The sequence below is a fragment of the Dromiciops gliroides genome, chromosome 3, assembly GCF_019393635.1.
Source record: "Dromiciops gliroides isolate mDroGli1 chromosome 3, mDroGli1.pri, whole genome shotgun sequence".
Taxonomy (NCBI): Eukaryota; Metazoa; Chordata; class Mammalia; order Microbiotheria; family Microbiotheriidae; genus Dromiciops; species Dromiciops gliroides.
Genome location: NC_057863.1, coordinates 624,648,489 through 624,666,324, shown reverse-complemented (window position 1 = coordinate 624,666,324; position 17,836 = coordinate 624,648,489). Strand labels below are relative to the sequence as shown.

Below are 17,836 nucleotides of genomic sequence, written 5' to 3'. Positions count from 1 at the left end.
AAATAACGCCTTTGATGGGGGAGAGCATATCAATGAAACAGAAGGCCTAGCCCCTCACCTTATAACTTCTTTTCTACTTATTAATTTATCAGTATATCCCCAGGATTCGTGTTTATAGCGTTTTTCTAGAGTGAGTCCCACGTGCACTAGGGGCTATTAGTCAGTTTCTGTTATGCTGGTGCCTCCATTGCCTCTCCCTCAGAACCACCGCTAGAGGGCGCGGCTCGCCAGAGGGAGCACTTCGCTTAGACTCTTTTTGACCCTTTCTGCACCTCATACCAAAGAGTTTCCAAGGCGGGAAAAAAAAAAAAAGTTTCCCGTGGGGAGCGCTCAGCTGTTTCTGCCGCAGTCGCCGCCATGGAGCCAGGGCAGCGAGAGGAAGAGGAGGAGGCGGAGGATCAGCGGCTGCTCACGTCCAACCAGGTACAGGAGCGCGGAGCCCCGGGACTGGCCGACGCCCGTCTTTCTGACCAGGGGCCAGTAGGACCCTAGGATCCCCCTCTAAAGCCCAATGAGGCCTATCCTAGAGCTATTGTCACGGCAGTAACGCCATTGTCGCGGCATTCTAGGCCCCGCCTAGCCCTGACATTCAATGCTCCAAAGCCCCTCCCAGCTCTGACATTTCTGTGCTTTAAGGCCCCTCCCAACCCTGACGGTCTCTGTTCTAAGGGCCCTCCCACCTCCTATTTTCTATGTGCCAAGTTTTCCTTCTGCTCTCACATTCTAGACTTTTATAGGAAAACAATTTAATTATGCATTAATTGGCAAGACACACAACACATGCTGCCTCTGAAATCTTTGTAGAAAGTATTTTTGTATTATCCAGGGATTTCTGGATCAACCATGTCCTGGTCTTCCCCCATCAGTGAAGATCGTGGAAAGGGAGCTATTGATTGATTCATGAGCCATTTTAATAACAAATTAAAAGCCACTTCCTGAACTGAGAGGTGTGGTGAAAAAAGCCGTGGATTTGGAGTGAGGACCTGGGTTCAAATCCAAGCCCTGTTCCATATCTTGGGGCACTTCCCCTCTCTGGGCCTCAGTTTCCTTTTCTGTAACATAAAGAGGTTGGTTTAGACATGTCTATGTACTCTTCCAGCCCCAAATCGTGGGCTCCTACTGTGGCAGAGGCCCTGCACCTGATAGAAAAGTTTAAGCTAGGACCCACCCTCAGGGGCTTATCAAGCAGGGGATGCCTACCCACTTGTGCATGCACAGGTAATAGGCACAAACTAGACCTCCCAGAATCTGAGATTGAAAGCTGGAAGGAGCCCCAGATACTGTATGCTGTCCTGCCCCCTCATTTTACAGAGGGGTTACCTTAATCGACTACAGTCATGGAGTTGAACCCAGATCCTGTGACTCCTGAGAAAAAGGGGGCGCAGTGTTTGGAATTGTGCAGAAAGGTGAGAGGTCACTTTGGTGACAGTTCTGCAGAGTGTGCTTAAGCTGAGATTTCAAAGCAGAGAGAGCGGCAGAAGATGTGGCGTAGGCCTGGCCCCTGGGGAGAGAGCTGGGGATGGGGGAGCGGGGAACTGATGGGGCCAGAGAGCCCACTGAGTTGGGGGCAAGGACTGGGTGGGTTGGCATGCTTGGAACACCAGCTCTCCTGGGAACAAATATCCCCACGTGCCCCAGGCTTGGAATCAGGAAATACTCCTCTTCCTTCATCCGATTTCCTGGGGACACACCTTTCCTGGTTCCTTCTGGGGTTAAGGTCCTGGCTTTTCCCCTGCACAGGAATCATGGGAGGCTGGACTCAATTCGGTTCAGCGAGCCTTCTGTGTTTGTTTCTAGGTGCTCAAGATGGCAAGGGGTTTTTGGGGGGGGTTTTTGGCAGGGTAATGAGAGTTAAGTGACTTGCTCAGGGTCACACAGCTAGTAAGTGTCAAGTGTCTGAGGCCAGATTTGAACTCAGGTCCTCCTGAATCCAGGGCTGGTGCTTTATCCACTGTGCCACCTAGCTGCCCAGGGATGGCAAGTTTTAAAGTGACCACTTCTGCCTTCCCTGGACCTCACCTTCCATCTCCGGAAGCTCAAATCTCCTGGCAGGCCTGAGCCCCTCTGTGCACCTTCACCCATTACTTTTAGCTTTGCCCTGGGGAGCTATGAGAACAATGGTCATGCCCCCTTAAGTCTTCTGTTCTCCAGGCTAACCATCCCCTGTTCCTTCAGAGGCCACTGGGGCCAGAACCCCCACAGAACAAAGAAAAGCTGCCCCTCACCCCCCAAAAGAGGACCATAGAACAGAGTGTCTGAGCTGGGAGGAGACTTAGAACCCATAATGTCAGAGCTTTGGGGGAGGAGGGTTAGAACTTAGAATGTGGGGGGGGAGGCTTAGAACCACAGAATGTTAGACCTGGGAGGGCTCTCAGAACCCAGGATGTCAGAGCTGGGAGGGCCCTTAGAATGAGATTTCTACACTTATTCATGTCTTTAGCAGTTGGGCCCCCTGATCTCCAGATCTAGCCCATCAAAACTTAGAACACAGAGTTCTTATTTCTAGAGAAGGCAGAGCAGGAGGTGACATGTGACCTCTTCCCAGTGTCCCTGGTGGGTGGGTGTTAAAAGTTTTGGGGGTCTCCATGGCTCCCCCACGTTGCTGTATCCACAAACCCAGACCCTCCCAGCTGCTCCGCCCTGTGAGTCCCACAGTTTGAACTCTTTCTCCACCTGAGTCACACCACAAGGGGCAGCCCCACTTTCTCCATCCCAAGCTCCGACATCACTGTTACTTTAGAGAAAGTTCAACAGGACCTAGAACAGCCATCCGTTTGTTCTCTATGTCCGTGCACCTGGCAGGGATCTATGTTGGGGTTTCTCCATTCAGGACTCTCTTTTGTTATATCCCCAAATTCTAGACCTCGCCTAGATGGGGTTGTGTGATCATTGCCGAGCTGGGCATTTTCTCAGTCTTCCTTGTGCGTGGTCATCCATTGATAACAGGCTTCTCCACCAATTAAAGATGAGATTATCCTCAAGGCAAGTGGAGAGATTATTGACTCTTCTGCTTTTGGCCAAGAGAGAGCCCTGGAAGATGTCAGGATAATTGAAGCCCCCTCCTGCCCCCACCTCTTGCTTCTGCCTGTCAGGGCAATTTAAATAGCACTTTAAGGTTTACAAATAGTACCTCATTTTATCCACAAAACAGCCCTGGGAAATAAATCAAGACACCAACCATTTATTTTTTTTTTTTTCCCCAGGGCAATGGGGGTTAAGTGACTTGCCCAGGGTCACACAGCTAGTAAGTGTCAAGTGTCTGAGGCCAGATTTGAACTCAGGTCCTCCTGAATCCAGGGCTAGTGCTTTATCCACTGTGCCACCTAGCTGCCCCTACCAACCATTTATTGAGTACCTACTATGTGTGGGGGGGCCCTGTGCTAAGTGAGGGTCCCTGCCCTCAGGGAGCTCACAGTCTGATATACAGAATGCTATACCTAGACAGGCCAGAGATCAGAGGAATCAGAGACAGTGCCTAGAGGGACGATCAGGAAAGGCTTCTTGCACATGGTGGAGTCTTGTTGTTTGTTCTTCATTCTCTCTCTCTTTTTTTTTTTTTTTGGTGAGGCAATTGGGGTTAAGTGACTTGCCCAGGGTCACACAGCTAGTAAGTGTCAAGGGTCTGAGGCTGGATTTGAACTCAGGTCTTCCTGAATCCAGGGCTGGTGCTCTATCCACTGCACCGCCTAGCTGCCCCCTGTCCTTCATTTTCAAAGAGGATCAAGACATTGGGGGGATGTCATGACTTGCAGCGAATTGGACTGAAGTGAGGGAGGGCTGTGCAAAGTCACCAGCCTCACTCTCTCCTCCAGAGCCATCTGGGTCCAGTGGCAAGACATATATCAGGACCACTGGAGATGGCCCCAGATGTTTGAGGCAATTGGGGTTAAGTGACTTGCCTAGGGTCACACAGCTAGTAAGTATCTGAGGTGAGATTTGAACTCCAGTCCTTTTGACTCCAGGGTCTAGGTTCCATTTAGCTGCCCCTGCACAGGGTGGAGTCTTAGCTGGGATGTGGAGGAAGATGGGGAGGTGAGGGGTGGAGATGTGGAGGGAGAGCATCCAGGCCTGAGAGGAATGGCCCGAGGCTAAAGGCACTGAGTACCTGCAGGGGAGGCTTGATGTCAGGAGATCTTAAAGGTTAGAGACGGCAGGTGATGAAGGACTTTAAAAACTAAACAGAGGGGCAGCTAGGTAACCAGTGGATAAAGCACCGGCCCTGGAGTCAGGAGGACCTGAGTTCAAATCCGGCCTCAGACACTTGACACTTACTAGCTGTGTGACCCTGGGCAAGTCACTTAACCCCAATTGCCTCACTTAAAAAAAAACAAAAAACAAAAAACTAAACAGAGGACTTTACATTGGTGTCCCAACAGCCTCAGTACAACTATAACAGTGAAACCATAAGTTTTATGTTTAATGTAGAAATGTCAGCATGAAAGGGGCAGCTAGGTGGCGCAGTGGATAAAGCACTGGCCCTGGATTCTGGAGAATCTGAGTTCAAATCTGGCCTCAGACACTTGACATTTACTAACTGTATGACCCTGGGCAAGTCACTTAAACCTCATTCTCCCCTCCAAAAAAAAGAAGAAATGTTGGCATGATTTCACATATATGAGGGGTTTTGTATTTCTTGTCTTCTCAATGAGGGGCAGAGAGAGAGAATATGGAACTTAAAATAAAAATAAAATTGAATTAAAAGATAAAATAGGACAAAAAGGTTTTAATAGTTTTATGTAGCTTAAAGCCATTCTTTAAGACACCCCCACACCCTCATTTGGTCCCAGAGGTGTTTGGGTAAGAACTCTTCCTATCCCCATTTTGTGGATGAGGCAGACAGAGGTGAAGGGCTATAGGTCTCGTCTCTAGCCACTGTGCTACCCGGCTGCCCCAGAATAAGACCATCCCTTCTGTTAATGCCTCACACACGTCTGCCTTTGTCACAAATACTACCCCAGGCTGACGTGGGCATCCCCCAGAGCCAGGGTTCTCCTCCTGCCCAGTGTTAGTGATGCCTGGGAGGGTCCGGCAGAGCCGGAGCTGGTTCCTCTGGGCCAGTATGCCCACTGAGTCTCCGCAGCAGCAGGCCCCCCCACCCCCACCCCCCTTCACTGCCCTGGAGCCACCACGTGTGTCAGAAGCTGGGGTCAGAGGGAGCACCCTCAGCGTCTCAGCCCACTGATTCTGGGGCTCACCAGCCCCCGGCTCCAAGCTGTTCTCATGATGCCATGACAACCAGGGCTCTCAGCCCTCAAAGGCCACCTGTGCTTCTCGTGCCGTCCTCTGGGGCCGAGCACAAAAGTCTAAACTGGCTTCCCTGGGGCAGCTCTGCAGACACGAGTCATGTCCCCTGCGTCTTCCTTCTTTAGGACAAATGACCCTACTTCCTTCAGCTGATCCTCATGTGACACCCCAAGAGCCTTCGCTGGTCTGCACATGGGGCACTCTCCAGCCTGTCGACCTTCTCCCTAACATGAGTCTCCCAGGGCTGACCTTGGAGTACAGATGTGTCGTGATCAGGGCAGAAGACCATGATGTGTTGTCGCTTTTCTGGTTCTGCATTCAAGGCCTCTTCCTGGGAATAGCAGAGCCAGCCAGGCCCTTTGGTTTTCAAAGGTCCTCTAAAATTTCATTAGCTCCTCTGGCCTCCATATCATACTGTTGACTTATGGTCCAAATCCAGCCGTACTAGTTGTATGACCCAGGGCAAGTCACTTAACCCCGTTTGCCTCAATTTCCTCATTTGAAAAGTGCGCTGGAGAAAGAAATGGCAAAGCACTCCAGCATCTTTGCCAGAAAACCCCCAAATGGCGCCACAAAGAGTTGGACGGGACTGAACCCACTGAACAACAACAGTACCCCGCGTCCTTCTCAGAAAAGTTTCTGTCTAGCCCAGTAGCTCAGTGGTCAGAGCACTGGGCTTAGAGTCAAGACCGGAGTTGAAATCTGGTCTGTCCAATAGGGATGATGATAGCACCTGCCCCCCAGGATTGTTGTGAAGATGAGACGAGATAATACTTGTGAAGAGCTTCTTTGCAAACCTTAAAGCATGGTGAAAACATCAGCGACGCTAGGCTGTTGTTATCCATACTTTCGCTCTCTTAGACTTGTGAAGTTTATTTTCTGAACCCAAATGTAAGATTTACATTTCCAAATCTCATCTTGGAAGCTGAGGTAGGACTGATCTCAGGTCTTCCTGACTACAGGCCTGCCCTCTATCTGATGCCCCCCATTTCCCCTTGAGGAAAGAGCACCAGAAAACCTGGGCCCTGCTCCGTGTGAGCCGTGTGCCCCAAGCGTTTTTAGCCGAGTGTCTGTGTCACACGTCGGCCCCGGGCCCCTTCTGGCCTCGGCTTCCTCCGCCTGGGCTGGGTGGGGTGAGCTGCATCTGATTCTTGGGGACTGGCTGGGGGCAGAGCCTGCCCCAGATGCCTGATGGTGTGGGGGACCAGCCTGCCCTTTCCTGCCTTCTCTGCTGGCTGCTTCATGGCTAGAAACAGTTGTTAGTGTCTCTGCTCACCTCAGTTCACAAGCAAACCAGCCCTGCATAGGAGGCCCACCCTCGCCACACCTAGCCAGCTGGTCAGTTAGTGGGAGAGCTGGGATTGTCCCTCCTGGCCCTTCTTCCCACACCCCACTGCCTGCTGCTGCTGAGTCCCACAGAAAATGCTGAAAGAAGCATGTTCCTGGAGCAATTAGGTGGTGCAGTAGATAGAGTACCAGCCCTGGAGTCAGGAGGACCTGAGTTCAAATTTGGCCTCAGACGCTTGACACTTACTAGCTGTGTGACCCTGGGCAAGTCACTTAACCCCAATTGCCCTGCAAAAAAAAAAAAAGAAGCATATTGTTCCTGGTATTAGCCCAGCCTCGAGTCTGTTTGGGGACCTCAGAGCATTCAGAACTCTGCTTGCGCTCACCTCCCACAGCTCTCAGCTGCACCTGCACACAGTCTCTGCTCGAATGACCACACTCTGGTGCCTCAACTGTCAGAATGGCCTCCTGCTTGTTCTTCCCACCCCTGTTCTCCCTCTCCCATCCATCCTCTGCACGTCGGACAAAGTCCTGTTTCCGAAGGAAGAGTCAGACCACCATCCCGCTCCCAGTGGCTTCCAGCTCTAGGAGCAGCCCTCCTCCTGCATGAAGTCTTTGCTGTAACGGCCCCCCCCCCCCCCCCAGGGACTGAGCGCCCTTTCTCCGTGAGTGCCTTGTACTGAGCTCTCTTGTGATTGTGTGCGGTCTGCACTCGGGTGCTCACGCAGTCTCTCTGGGGAGACCTGCAGGTTGTGACTGTTTTACTCCTTGTGCATTCACATCCCTAGCATCTGCCTCAGTGCCTGGCACGCAGAAGGAGCTTAATCCATGCTTGTTGGTGGATCGGTGGGCATAGATTTGGCATTTACTTGTCTATCTACCTGTTTCACACAGCAGAGTGTAAGTGTCCTGAGGGCAGGAACTGTTGTTCTTTGTCTCCAGATCCCTAGTGCCTCCCACAGCCCCAAGCACTGGGGAGACACTGAACAAACCCTTTGGAACCAGCTGAATTGAATTCCCCCCCTGGAATTGTGTCTTGTGTTTCAGAAACTGAAGGCAGCCGTCCACTACACGGTGGGCTCGATGTGTCAGGGAGCTGCAGATGCCAAAGGGGTCAAGTTCACCAAGCCAGCCATCGCGGCCATTTCTGAGGTCACCTTTCGGCAGTGTGGTAGGTGGTCCCGGGCCCGCTTCCCTCATGCCCCTTGCTTCAGCTTTCCTTTTAAAAACCTCTCTGCTCCTTTTCTCTCAGCTCTCTCCCTGAATTCCGACCCTACCCCAGCAAGGAAGCCTCCCTCCTGTAAAGAATTAATTGTTGGGTCAGCTAGGTGGCTCAGTGGATAGAGCCCTGGCCCTGGATTCAGGAGTACCTGAGTTCAAAGCTGGCCTCAGACACTTAACACTTGCTAGCTGTGTGACCCTGGGCAAGTCACTTAATCCCAATTGCCTCACCAAAAAAAAAAAAAAAGAAGTAGAGAAAAAGAATTAATTGTTGTACTCCTTTTCATGTTTCTTTTGAAAAATTAATTTCATGGATGCCCTTTGTGTCTACATCACTCTTGTCCACCCTTTCTAGAAGCAAAGAAAGCCAGTTAAGCAAAACCAGCATCTGGGCCATGTGTGACAGGGCATCTCTCCCCTTCTACATCCCTAGTCTTCTCCCCCCAACCCACCTCAGCCAAGAAGGGGCTGCCCTGGAGGGGAGTTACTTCCTTTCTCTTTATTGTACCTACTATTTCTCCTCTGTAAAGGGGCAGAACAGAGTAGACGACTCTGACTTCCCTTCCTGCTCTAACCTTTGGATCTTCACTGCCCTCCTTGCCCCACACCCTTCCCTGATCCTTTCTTTTCATCCCTTCTTTGCTGAACCTATGATTTCACTGGTGCAGGGAACACCCAGCGAGGAAAACCCTTCAGCCAGTGGGTTCTAAGGGTTCTAAGACTTGCCCGGGATCCCACAGCCAGTATGTATCTGAGCTAGGACTTGGACCCAAGTCTTTCAGCTTTTGAGGCTGCCCCTCCCCCCTTTTCAAATTAGTCTTATTGAGGCCCTTTGTTTTTATAACAGTATTATTTAACTAGGCCTCCTCCCCATCCCTGACTGAAAGAAGACACAGTAACCTTGCCTGGAAGCCTCTGCCGGATTCCAATACTGCCCAACTAAGAGGAAGGCTTTGGGCAGTTTGTTTTTCAGTTGTCTGATTAGGGGTGAAGCAACGCTCCATCTTTGGGGTCAGTTCTGAAATGAAAGAATGATTTGGTTTAATTATTAGAAACCAAAGGTACCAAATTAATGGGAGATTTGCAGGGGTAAAAGGTGCTGGAAGAGATGGGGCCGGGATGAATAAGGGCGATGAGCGAAGAGATGAGCACACCTTCTTCACCTCTGAAACGTTGACGACAGACATTAACAACTGACTTTTCATCTCTCTGAAACAAGATTGAGGATAATGGTGGCTAAAATACCTCTCCTTTTTTCTTCAGAACATTTTGCCAAAGACCTTGAGATGTTTGCCAGGTAGGTGTAAGAGATGGCTTTTTTTGAAGTCTTTTTTTTTTTTGTATGCCTTTTGTGATTCTGCAGCTGGTTGGCGCCTGCCGTTGGCGGCTGGGTTTCAAGGGAGCCTTCTGCTCTTCAGTTTGCAGGGCCTAGTGTCTCCATCCATGAAGCCCCGTAATTAGTGTCTGCTTTCCGTCAGAGGATTCAGCCCCGCTTTTGGCGACGTTTTCATGAAGTTGTACAAGTGTCTGTCGCAGAACAGAAGTTACTTAATTGCCGATTCAGTGGATGGGCGTCAGGGTGAGAGGCCTCTATGCCGTGTGCACAAGGACTCTCGGTTCGTGCTTTTCCCTCCCGCTGTTTTCGGCATGAGAGTTTCAAGCATTTTGAAACCTTGTAGGTGGGGAAGGAGAAAGAAAGACACAAAAGGAAATTAGGTGGGACATGGAAAAGCTCTCACATGTGTATGGGGGGTATAATTGCCTGCAGGTGTGGGGGTAAGGACAGCTCAATGCCTGCCGCTAGTCAAAGGCTTTCATTTGCCCCATTTGTTAAGAGTAAAAAACAGCCCTTACAAAGTAAGGGACCCGCTTTCATCCAGAAGAGCGTTAGCTTTTACAGGTGATTTATGCTCATCTCTTCAATTAGTACCTTAGGTAATTGAAAACAATTGCCATGAATTGCTTTTATGAAGCAATTCAGATGACGAAGGCCTGAAAGGGCTCATGCTCTCTCATTTGCCATCGTTCCTGATTTTGTGCCAACCTCTCCCTCACCCGCTCCCTCCTCTTACCTCTTTGTTTCACTTAGGAATATTTTGAATGAATTAAAGCACTGGGTTCCCAGAGGGCAGACTTCAAACAGGGCCCCCTTTCCTCTGTGCATTCATCCTCTCAGAAATGCCCATCGCCTTCAGACTCGGCCATGAGTTCATCCGGCAAACCCTTCTTGAGTACCTACTGTGTGCCAGAGATAGGCAGGAATACAGAGAGGAAAACGGCAGCATCTCTGTTCTAAGAGGGAAGGGAAGGAAAGGGGGGAGCACAAGCAATTATGGTGATGAGGAGAGTAAATGCTGAGCAAAGAGGCTTTGCAATATTGTGGACAGGGGACATAAGGAGAGGGGGAGAGAAAGACAGAGAAGAGAAAGAGAGAGAAGGGGGGGGAGACAGAGACACCAAAGAGAGAGAGACAGAAAGAGATAGAGTCAGGAGGGAGAGAGAGACAGAGAAGGGCAGGACCAAGAGTTAGAAAAAGCTTCCTGGAAGGGTGACCCCTGATTGGGTCCTTGAATGAATGAATGAATGAATGAATGAGAGAGAAAGCACTGTGCCAAGCACCCAAGATACAAACAGAAAGTCCTTCAGGCCCCAGCAGAGATTCTGCAGGAAGCCTTTTCCCCAACCCTGCTTAATTCTGATGTTTCCCTTTGTGGATTATCTCCTGCTTAGCCTTCTACAGCTGGATTGCCCACAGCTGGCTGCCTGTTGTTTCTCCCATTAAACTGAGCTCCTTGAGGACAAGGCTTGTCTTTTGCCTTGCTTTGCAGTGTCTTGCACACAGTAGGTGCTTAATAAATGCTTATTTACTGACTGAGGAAGTAAGACCCTCCCTGTTCTCCAGAGTGCGTGCCTGTTCTAATGGAGGACAAAGTGTATGTGAGATTTCAGCTGAAAGCCCAGGCCCCAGGGAAAGCAGATAGTGTTTCAGCAGAGGGAGGGTGTGTGGAGAAAAGGGAGGAGGCCAGGCCAGACATAGGGGACAGGGTGTTAGGACATGGAGGGCAGGGAGTTGTCCGCTTGTAGAATAGTGGGAGAAAACTCCAAGAGTTGAGGCAGAACCGGCTGGAAGGCCTTGAACGCCAGGACAAGGGCTCTGTGTGCAGGAGGTGCTGTGGAGCCGCTGGAGGATTTGGGGCACCTTCTGGTGTCTTGGATCAGAGCAGTGCAGTAGGAAGGTTAGCAGGGGGAGGGGAAGGGGGCAGGCCAGAGAATTAGCATTTGTGTAGCGCCTACTGTGCACCAGGCCCTGTGCCAAGCACTGTAGTTACTGTCTCATTTCACCCACACAACAGATGAGGAGACTGAGGCAAACAGGTGAAATGACTTGCTCAGGGTCACATGGCTAGGACGTGTCTGAGGCTGGATTTGAACTCAGATGTTCCTGGTTCCAGGCCTATCTTTCTATCCATTAGCGGCCCCCAGTTTGCTGGATTGAAATAGTATTGTTATGGCAGGCCAGGTATGCGATGAATCCTAGACCTTGATCTGCATCACTGTTCTCTTGTAGCCTGGGAACGGGTAAGGAGGTAGAGGAGGTAGGCAGTGGGAGGGACCGGAGGCAGTGGATCTACTTAGAACAGCAGAAGCAAGAACCAGGGTGAGTGACTGGGGGTGCCGTAGGAGTCACAGCTGACTCACCTTAGGGTGAGGCTGGCCAGCAGCTGGGGGGGGGCAGTGATACCCTCACCAGAGAGATAGAGAGAGAGAAGCTAGGGGAAGCAGCAGGAGGTCAATTGGACATCTCAAAGGAATGAGGAATGTGAGAGGGGGCAGCCGGCCCAGCCACCATCCCTGCAGCCAAGGCTGCCCCACCAATTTGTCTTCTACAGTGGGACGAGGTCATGGAAGAGAGAAAGAAGTGTAAATGGCTAAACAGAAAAATAAACAAGGGTGGAGATGTCACAGGCAGCATCATAGTGAAACCAATTATGTTTTTGCTCAGCTAAAGGTCACTTTGTTTGGGGATTAGATAAGATGACTGTAAACAAGCTGGGATGGTATGGGGGGGCTGAGATGAGAACGTCTGCTTGGGTAAAGAATTTTGCTTCCTGCCTGTTTCCCAGGACCCCTGGTCCAGCTCCTGCAGTCCTGGTAAAGCTTCCCTGCTTCTGAAGTCCCTGATTTCTGGGATGCCCCGCTTCAGAAGACTTGGGCAGTCAGGGACCTGAGAGGAGCCTTCTGTAAAATAGATGGAGCTGTGTGGGGTGAGGTGTAGGCAAAGGTGCCGAAGTGGGAAAGGGCACAGAGTGTTTGAACCAGGAGTCCCTTCGTCTGCAGAAGTGCATGTGCTGAGCCAATGTTGAGTGGGGGGCGCTAGGAAGGCACGCTGACTTTGGTGATGGAGCCTGTGCTGCAGATGTTTTGGGGGGCGGGGGGAGGCCTCTGCCCACCTGAGCTGTTGTGAGCTGGCCTGGTCTCTTCACCTGGACCAGAAGGGGCAGGAGGCCAGAGACCAGGTCTGTTTCTTAAGCCGCCTCCTCAAGGCCCAGCCCGGGATTAGCCTGGTCTGTGGCCCGTGTGCTGCGGAAGGAGGTGCCGTGACGAATGGCCAGGCTGTGGCAGACTTTTGTCTCCCCCAGACTCTGTATTTTCTTCCCATCCGGCTCTTCCTGATGTTTATGCCCAGCTTCTGGAAGGGACTCAGCCAACTGCCCCACATGTGTTTAACCATCAGCACAGTGTTGGACCTCAGGCTGCTGGGTCCCTGTTGATCCTCTGATCTTCCTCTGCCTTGGGTCTTGGCAGAGTGGGGAGTACGTCCACTCAGCAGCCATGTCTTGCTGTCCTCTGCTTGGCATTTACCCGTTGGCAGAGGCAGCTGACTCTGCAAGCCCTGATTAGCTGGGAGTCCGTGCAGTGTGGTTGGCAGACTTGTGATCCTGGCAAACATTTGGTGAATGGTTTCTGCCCTTTCCCCAGACACGCCAAAAGAAGCACAATTAACATGGAGGATGTGAAGCTCTTAGCCAGGAGGAGCAGCTCACTGGTGAGAGATGGATTTTCTTCCTTCCTCCCCTTTCCTATGGGAATACATCATTCTCCATGAATCACTGGAAGCCAGGCAGTTATTCCCAGGGCACCTTGCATTAAAAACCAGAGCAGGTGGAGCCTCTCAGACTTGCCTGTAACGAATGGGCCTTTTGTCACAATGACGGATCTCACCCACCCAGCATTTGCTGGTCCTCTGCGCTTAGTAATCCCCACACCCAGACCCCCTTTGCCTTTTTGTTTCCAGTCTGTCTCTAAATGTTGGGCCTTCGTGGCCTGTCTGGCACCCCTGTGGTGTTTGGGGGTGGTGTTGGATTGGGATGGCATCATTATGGTGACCAGAAAACGGACAATAGTCCACCTTTGGTGGATCCTGGAACTTGTTCATTGTGATCCGGGGTCATGTAAAGGAAGAACGAATTTTCTGTGTTCTCATGAACATTGAGAGGGCCCTTTGCTAGCAACCCCCTTGTTGCCCTAAGGAAACTGAGGCCCAGAGAAGTTGCCCACAGACCTAGAGGCACAACCCTGATCCAATCCAACAAGCATTTATTAAACACCTACTGTGTACAAGGTGCTAGGGATCCCGAGAGCAAAGGAAAACCAGCCTCAGTCTTGGAGGAACTTCTCTAAAGCTCATTTACAAAGAGAAGTGAGCACAGGATGATATGGGGAGGGAAGAAGGGAGGGAGTGGGAGCCATCAGGGGTTTGAGGAGGGCCTTTTCCCAGGAAGTAGTGCCTGAATTCTGAGAGGACAGAATGTAGCCTCCACATGAAGGGCAGCCCGGGCCAGAGCTTCCCCATGGAGATGGAGATGGGAAATGGCAAGGAGGGCCATGTGGCTGCCAGAGACTGTATAACCAAGGCTACTATGGCATGAGCCTAGACGGGCCCGCAGCCATCCAGGGAAGGCCTTTCCCTGCCAGACAGACGAGCTGGGACTCCCTGAGCCTGAGGACCAGTGGGCTTCCTGTTCCTCACCCGCCCCTTCCCTTCCCTTTCTTTCTTTGGTGGTGATGAAGCTCCCCCTACCTCACAGATCAGCAAACTATCTTGCAGCCTGTATGTGTCATGGCTCTTGTCATTCCCTTGGTTTCTTCCTTTGCCATTATCTTGGGCGACTCTGAAGGGAGGTCACACACCCAGAATGTGTTAGAGGTGGGAGACTTGAACCCAAGTTTCCATGACTCTGAGTGAGGCTCTCTGCCCACTCTTAGAGTGTCCTGCCTCTTTTGATTCCTTTTCTAAGAAATCTTTTAGACTAGAAGTTCTTTTTTTGGGGGGTGGGGCAATGAGGGTTAAGTGACTTGCCAGGGTCACACAGCTAGTAAGTGTCAAGTGTCTGAGGCTGGATTTGAACTCAGGTCCTCCTGAATCCAGGGCCAGTACTTATCTACTGCACCACCTAGCTGCCCCCCCAGATTAGGCATTCTCAACCTAGGGGTTTGTGAGCTTTGTTTTAAAAAAGGTTTTGACTAATTGTATTTTAGTAGAATTGATTTCTTTTGTAACCCTATGTATGTTATGCATTTAAGAATGCTATTCTAGGGGCAGCTAGGTGGCATAGTAGATAAAGCACAGGCCCTGGATTCAGGAGAACGTGAGTTCAAATCCAGCCTCAGACACTTGACACTTACTAGCTATGTGACCCTGGGCAAGTCACTTAACCCTCATTGCCCCGCAAAAAAAAAAAAAAATGCTATTCTAAGAAAGGGTCTGTGGCCTCTTGATTAGCCTTTTGCCAGACGGGTCTAGAACACAAACAAGGTTAAGAACGCTCCCTGGTTTAGAACCCTATTGATTGAAGCAAAGGCAATGTGTCTTGGATACCCACATGTCAATGCTTTGATGGTGCCCATCAGTCATTCAGTTGATAAGCATGATATGCCCCTCATATAGACTTCTTGTCTTTTGTTCTGATGACAGGCAGTCTCAAAATATTATCCCTAAACTTTATTTTTAGCTGAATTACATCACAGAGAAAAGCGAAGAGATTTCTCAGGCCAACCAGGGACAAAAGGGTAAGAAGAAAAAGAAGGCAGAAGAAGGCAGCAAAAAATCTAATAAACAGGCGGTAACTGAGATGGACATTGACGATTGAGACCGCGGCCACCGCTTGCCACCTCTGCACACTTTCTCCTCCAGCTGCTCTGGGTGGCCCTGGGGCCGACGGTGGACGACAACAGTGACCGCCATCCCACAAGTTCTGTTCTTTAGCAAAGGGATGAGGGGATGAATGGAGAGAAAACAGATGCTGGTGGGAATTTGGAGGCCAAATAGCTGACTAATAATTCTAATACCTGAGAAAGCTGGAAATGCTTAAGTGTGGTATTCTGGTGCCTTTATTGGAACGCTAAGAAAGGAGGGTTGGAGCAGGGTGCATTTAAATTATTATTTCTTTTTTAATTAATAAAATGTTTTGTAGGTGACTGTTTCAGACCTCAAACATGTGTTGTTCTTTTGTCCATTTTCTAGTTCCCTGGGCTAACCAGAAAATAGCAGTGAGTGGGCCGGGGTTGAAGCCTTTTTGCTTGCTTATACTGGATTACTGTGTTTTCTCATGCCAGTGTCATTGTGTGTAAAGTTGGTGGGTTGGGAATGGCTTTCTCCCTTTCCGAAGGGACTGGCTTTATCACAGGGCTCCAATTCTGTCAGCCCGAGTTCTCTGACCTTGTGAAAAATCCCGTGGGAGAGGAAAACCAGCCCTGATGAGTTGCTCTCCTAGGAACTCCAGAGATTTGAGCCCCGGCCCACTTTGTGGACTGTGCTTTCTCAGGACACTCACTTCCTCACTCTTCTCTCCCAGGTTCCTGGAAGACTTAGGGCTGTTTCTTTTCCTTCTTGGTTTGGTGACAGGATGATTGCAGGCTCTGTCTTATTTGGGGGGGAGACACCCCCCAAGCTGAGTCCTTCCCTCCATGGCCACGGAGCAAACAGACCAGCCCACCCAGATTCAGCGTCAGTTGCTTATTGGCCAGGTTCTGCACCTAACTCTTCCTGGGGTCTCATACAACAAATTTTCACCTCCATTTCCTAGCTGTGAAAGAGAAATCAGTCTCCAAGATCATCCCACAAGTTCTCATTAGCAAAGCCAACTTTGAAGGGATGAATGAAGAGAAAGTAGATGCTGGTGGGTGGTTTTGTGGTAATCTCTTCCTACTCTAAATAGTTAGCTAGCAATGTTAATGCATAAGAAAGCTCCACCCAACCTGTGATCATAGAGTGTAAAGCTTTGGGGATCAGGGCTGAGCCCTTTCATTTTTACAGACGAGGGAGCTGAAGCCCAGAGAGCTGGGAGGGCTGGCTCCAGAACAGGAACATAGGCAGGAATGAAGCTGAGATTCGAACCCAGAGCTTTGAACTCCAGAGCCAGGGCTCTTTCTGCCATACGTTCTCTTCGTTAGTCTCTATTTTTTTCACATAAACTCTCACGTGCAACATTTTCCATTCATATTCAAGAAAGATTTTCTTCCATCCTTATAGAGAGCACTGTCAATATGCAGTAAGAGATGCAAAAATAATCAGACGTATGCTCTGATCTATAATTGCATTGTTGGAATATTACCTCCCCCCCAAATGTTACCAAAACAAGCAAACAAAAGAGATCTGTTCAAAGATTTTCATATCAGCATGATATGTAATTAAAAAACAACAACAACCTGGAAACAACTTAAACATTTAAAATTAGAGGAAGGAAGGGGGCAGCTAGGTGGAAAAAGCACCGGCCCTGCATTCAGGAGGACCTGAGTTCAAATCTGGCCTCAGACACTTGACACTTACTAGCTGTATGACTCTAGGCAAATCACTTAGCCCCCATTGTCCCTCGAAAAAAGAAAATTTTTAAAAATAAAATAAAATTAGAGGAAGGGTTACATACTTTGTGGTATATTCCTGTGACAGATTGTTATAAAGCACTCAATAGGCATTAACGAAGACCCTACTATGTGCCAGGTTCTGTATTAGACCCCTGGGGTACGAATACTATAAAGATTGAAATAACATCTGCTTGGGGGCAGCTAGGTGGTGCAGTGGAAAAAGCACCAGCCCTGGATTCAGGAGGACTTGAGTTCAAATCCAGCCTCAGACACTTGACATTTACTAGCTGGGTGACCCTGAGCAACTCCTTCAACCTTGGCTTGCCTCAGTTTCTTGAACTGTAAAATGTGGATGATAATAGCACCTACCTGCCAGGGTTGTTGGGAAGATCAAATGAAATAATGTTTGTAAAGCACTTAGTCCATAGTAGATACTTAATAAATACTTCATTCCCAGCTCCTTTCCTTCCCTAAGATTCTATTCATCTTCTTGACTTCTTTCTTATTTTATGGTTAGATTTATCTAGCTCTGAGAGGGGAAGGTTGAGGTCCCCACGAGTATAATCTTATTTTCTCTTTCCTCCTTTAATTCATTTAGCTTTTCCTTTAAGAATTTGGATGGTATGCCAACTGGTGCCTATATATTTAGTATTGATGTTACTTCTTTGTCTAGGGTTCCTTTTAGCAAGACATGCCCAGTTTACCCCTGTATCAAATCGGGCTGTTTAATTGGGGAGGAATGTAATCGTAAGATTGCAGATTTAGATTTGGGAAAGACCAAATCCAGACAGAAAAATGATAGCTAGCTAGCTAGATGATGATAGAGATTGTATGTGTATGCATAGCTCTTTAAGTGCTTACTATGTGCTAGGCACTGAGCTTGTTATAGTTAAAATGTTAAAATTAAGTGAATACTGACCAAGAAGGTTTACTAGGTTGTAATTGTAAATTGTCAATAAACTGTTCTTTTTCTTTTCTTTTCTTTTTTTTCTTTTGCAGGGCAATGAGGGTTAAATGCCTAGGGTCACACAGCTAGTAAGTGTTAAGTGTCAGGTCCTCCTGAATCTGGGGCCGGTGCTTTATCCACTGCACCACCTAGCTGCCCCAAAATGTTCCTTTAAAAAAAAAAAAAAGAAAAGAAAAAAGATTTTCTCCTTTGGGAGGATCCTTTGATATACCTTAAATCATTTGGTAGAAGTATTGGTATGTAATGTGGTTT

The 17,836-nt window shown here is 49.3% G+C and overlaps 1 protein-coding gene across 1 annotated transcript; it reads left to right on the top strand.

The window, feature by feature from the left end:
• The first annotated feature begins 329 nt into the window (after window positions 1-329).
• Window positions 330-15,200, top strand: CENPS (centromere protein S). Its single transcript, XM_043996186.1, has 5 exons — window positions 330-423; window positions 7,579-7,702; window positions 9,016-9,049; window positions 12,733-12,799; window positions 14,766-15,200. The coding sequence occupies exons 1-5, from the start codon at window positions 358-360 to the stop codon at window positions 14,901-14,903; spliced, it is 429 nt and encodes a 142-aa protein (XP_043852121.1). The 5' UTR covers window positions 330-357; the 3' UTR covers window positions 14,904-15,200.
• The last annotated feature ends 2,636 nt before the right edge of the window (window positions 15,201-17,836 follow it).

What these genes read in the sequence shown, in the direction of transcription:
- CENPS (XM_043996186.1), top strand. Translation starts at nt 358, where the DNA reads ATGGAGCCAGGGCAGCGAGAGGAAGAGGAGGAGGCGGAGGATCAGCGG. An exon ending in GGTCACCTTTCGGCAGTGTG is followed by an intron (nt 7,703 to 9,015) that starts GTAGGTGGTCCC and finishes TTTTTTCTTCAG; the next exon opens with AACATTTTGCCAAAGACCTT. An exon ending in GACCTTGAGATGTTTGCCAG is followed by an intron (nt 9,050 to 12,732) that starts GTAGGTGTAAGA and finishes CCCTTTCCCCAG; the next exon opens with ACACGCCAAAAGAAGCACAA.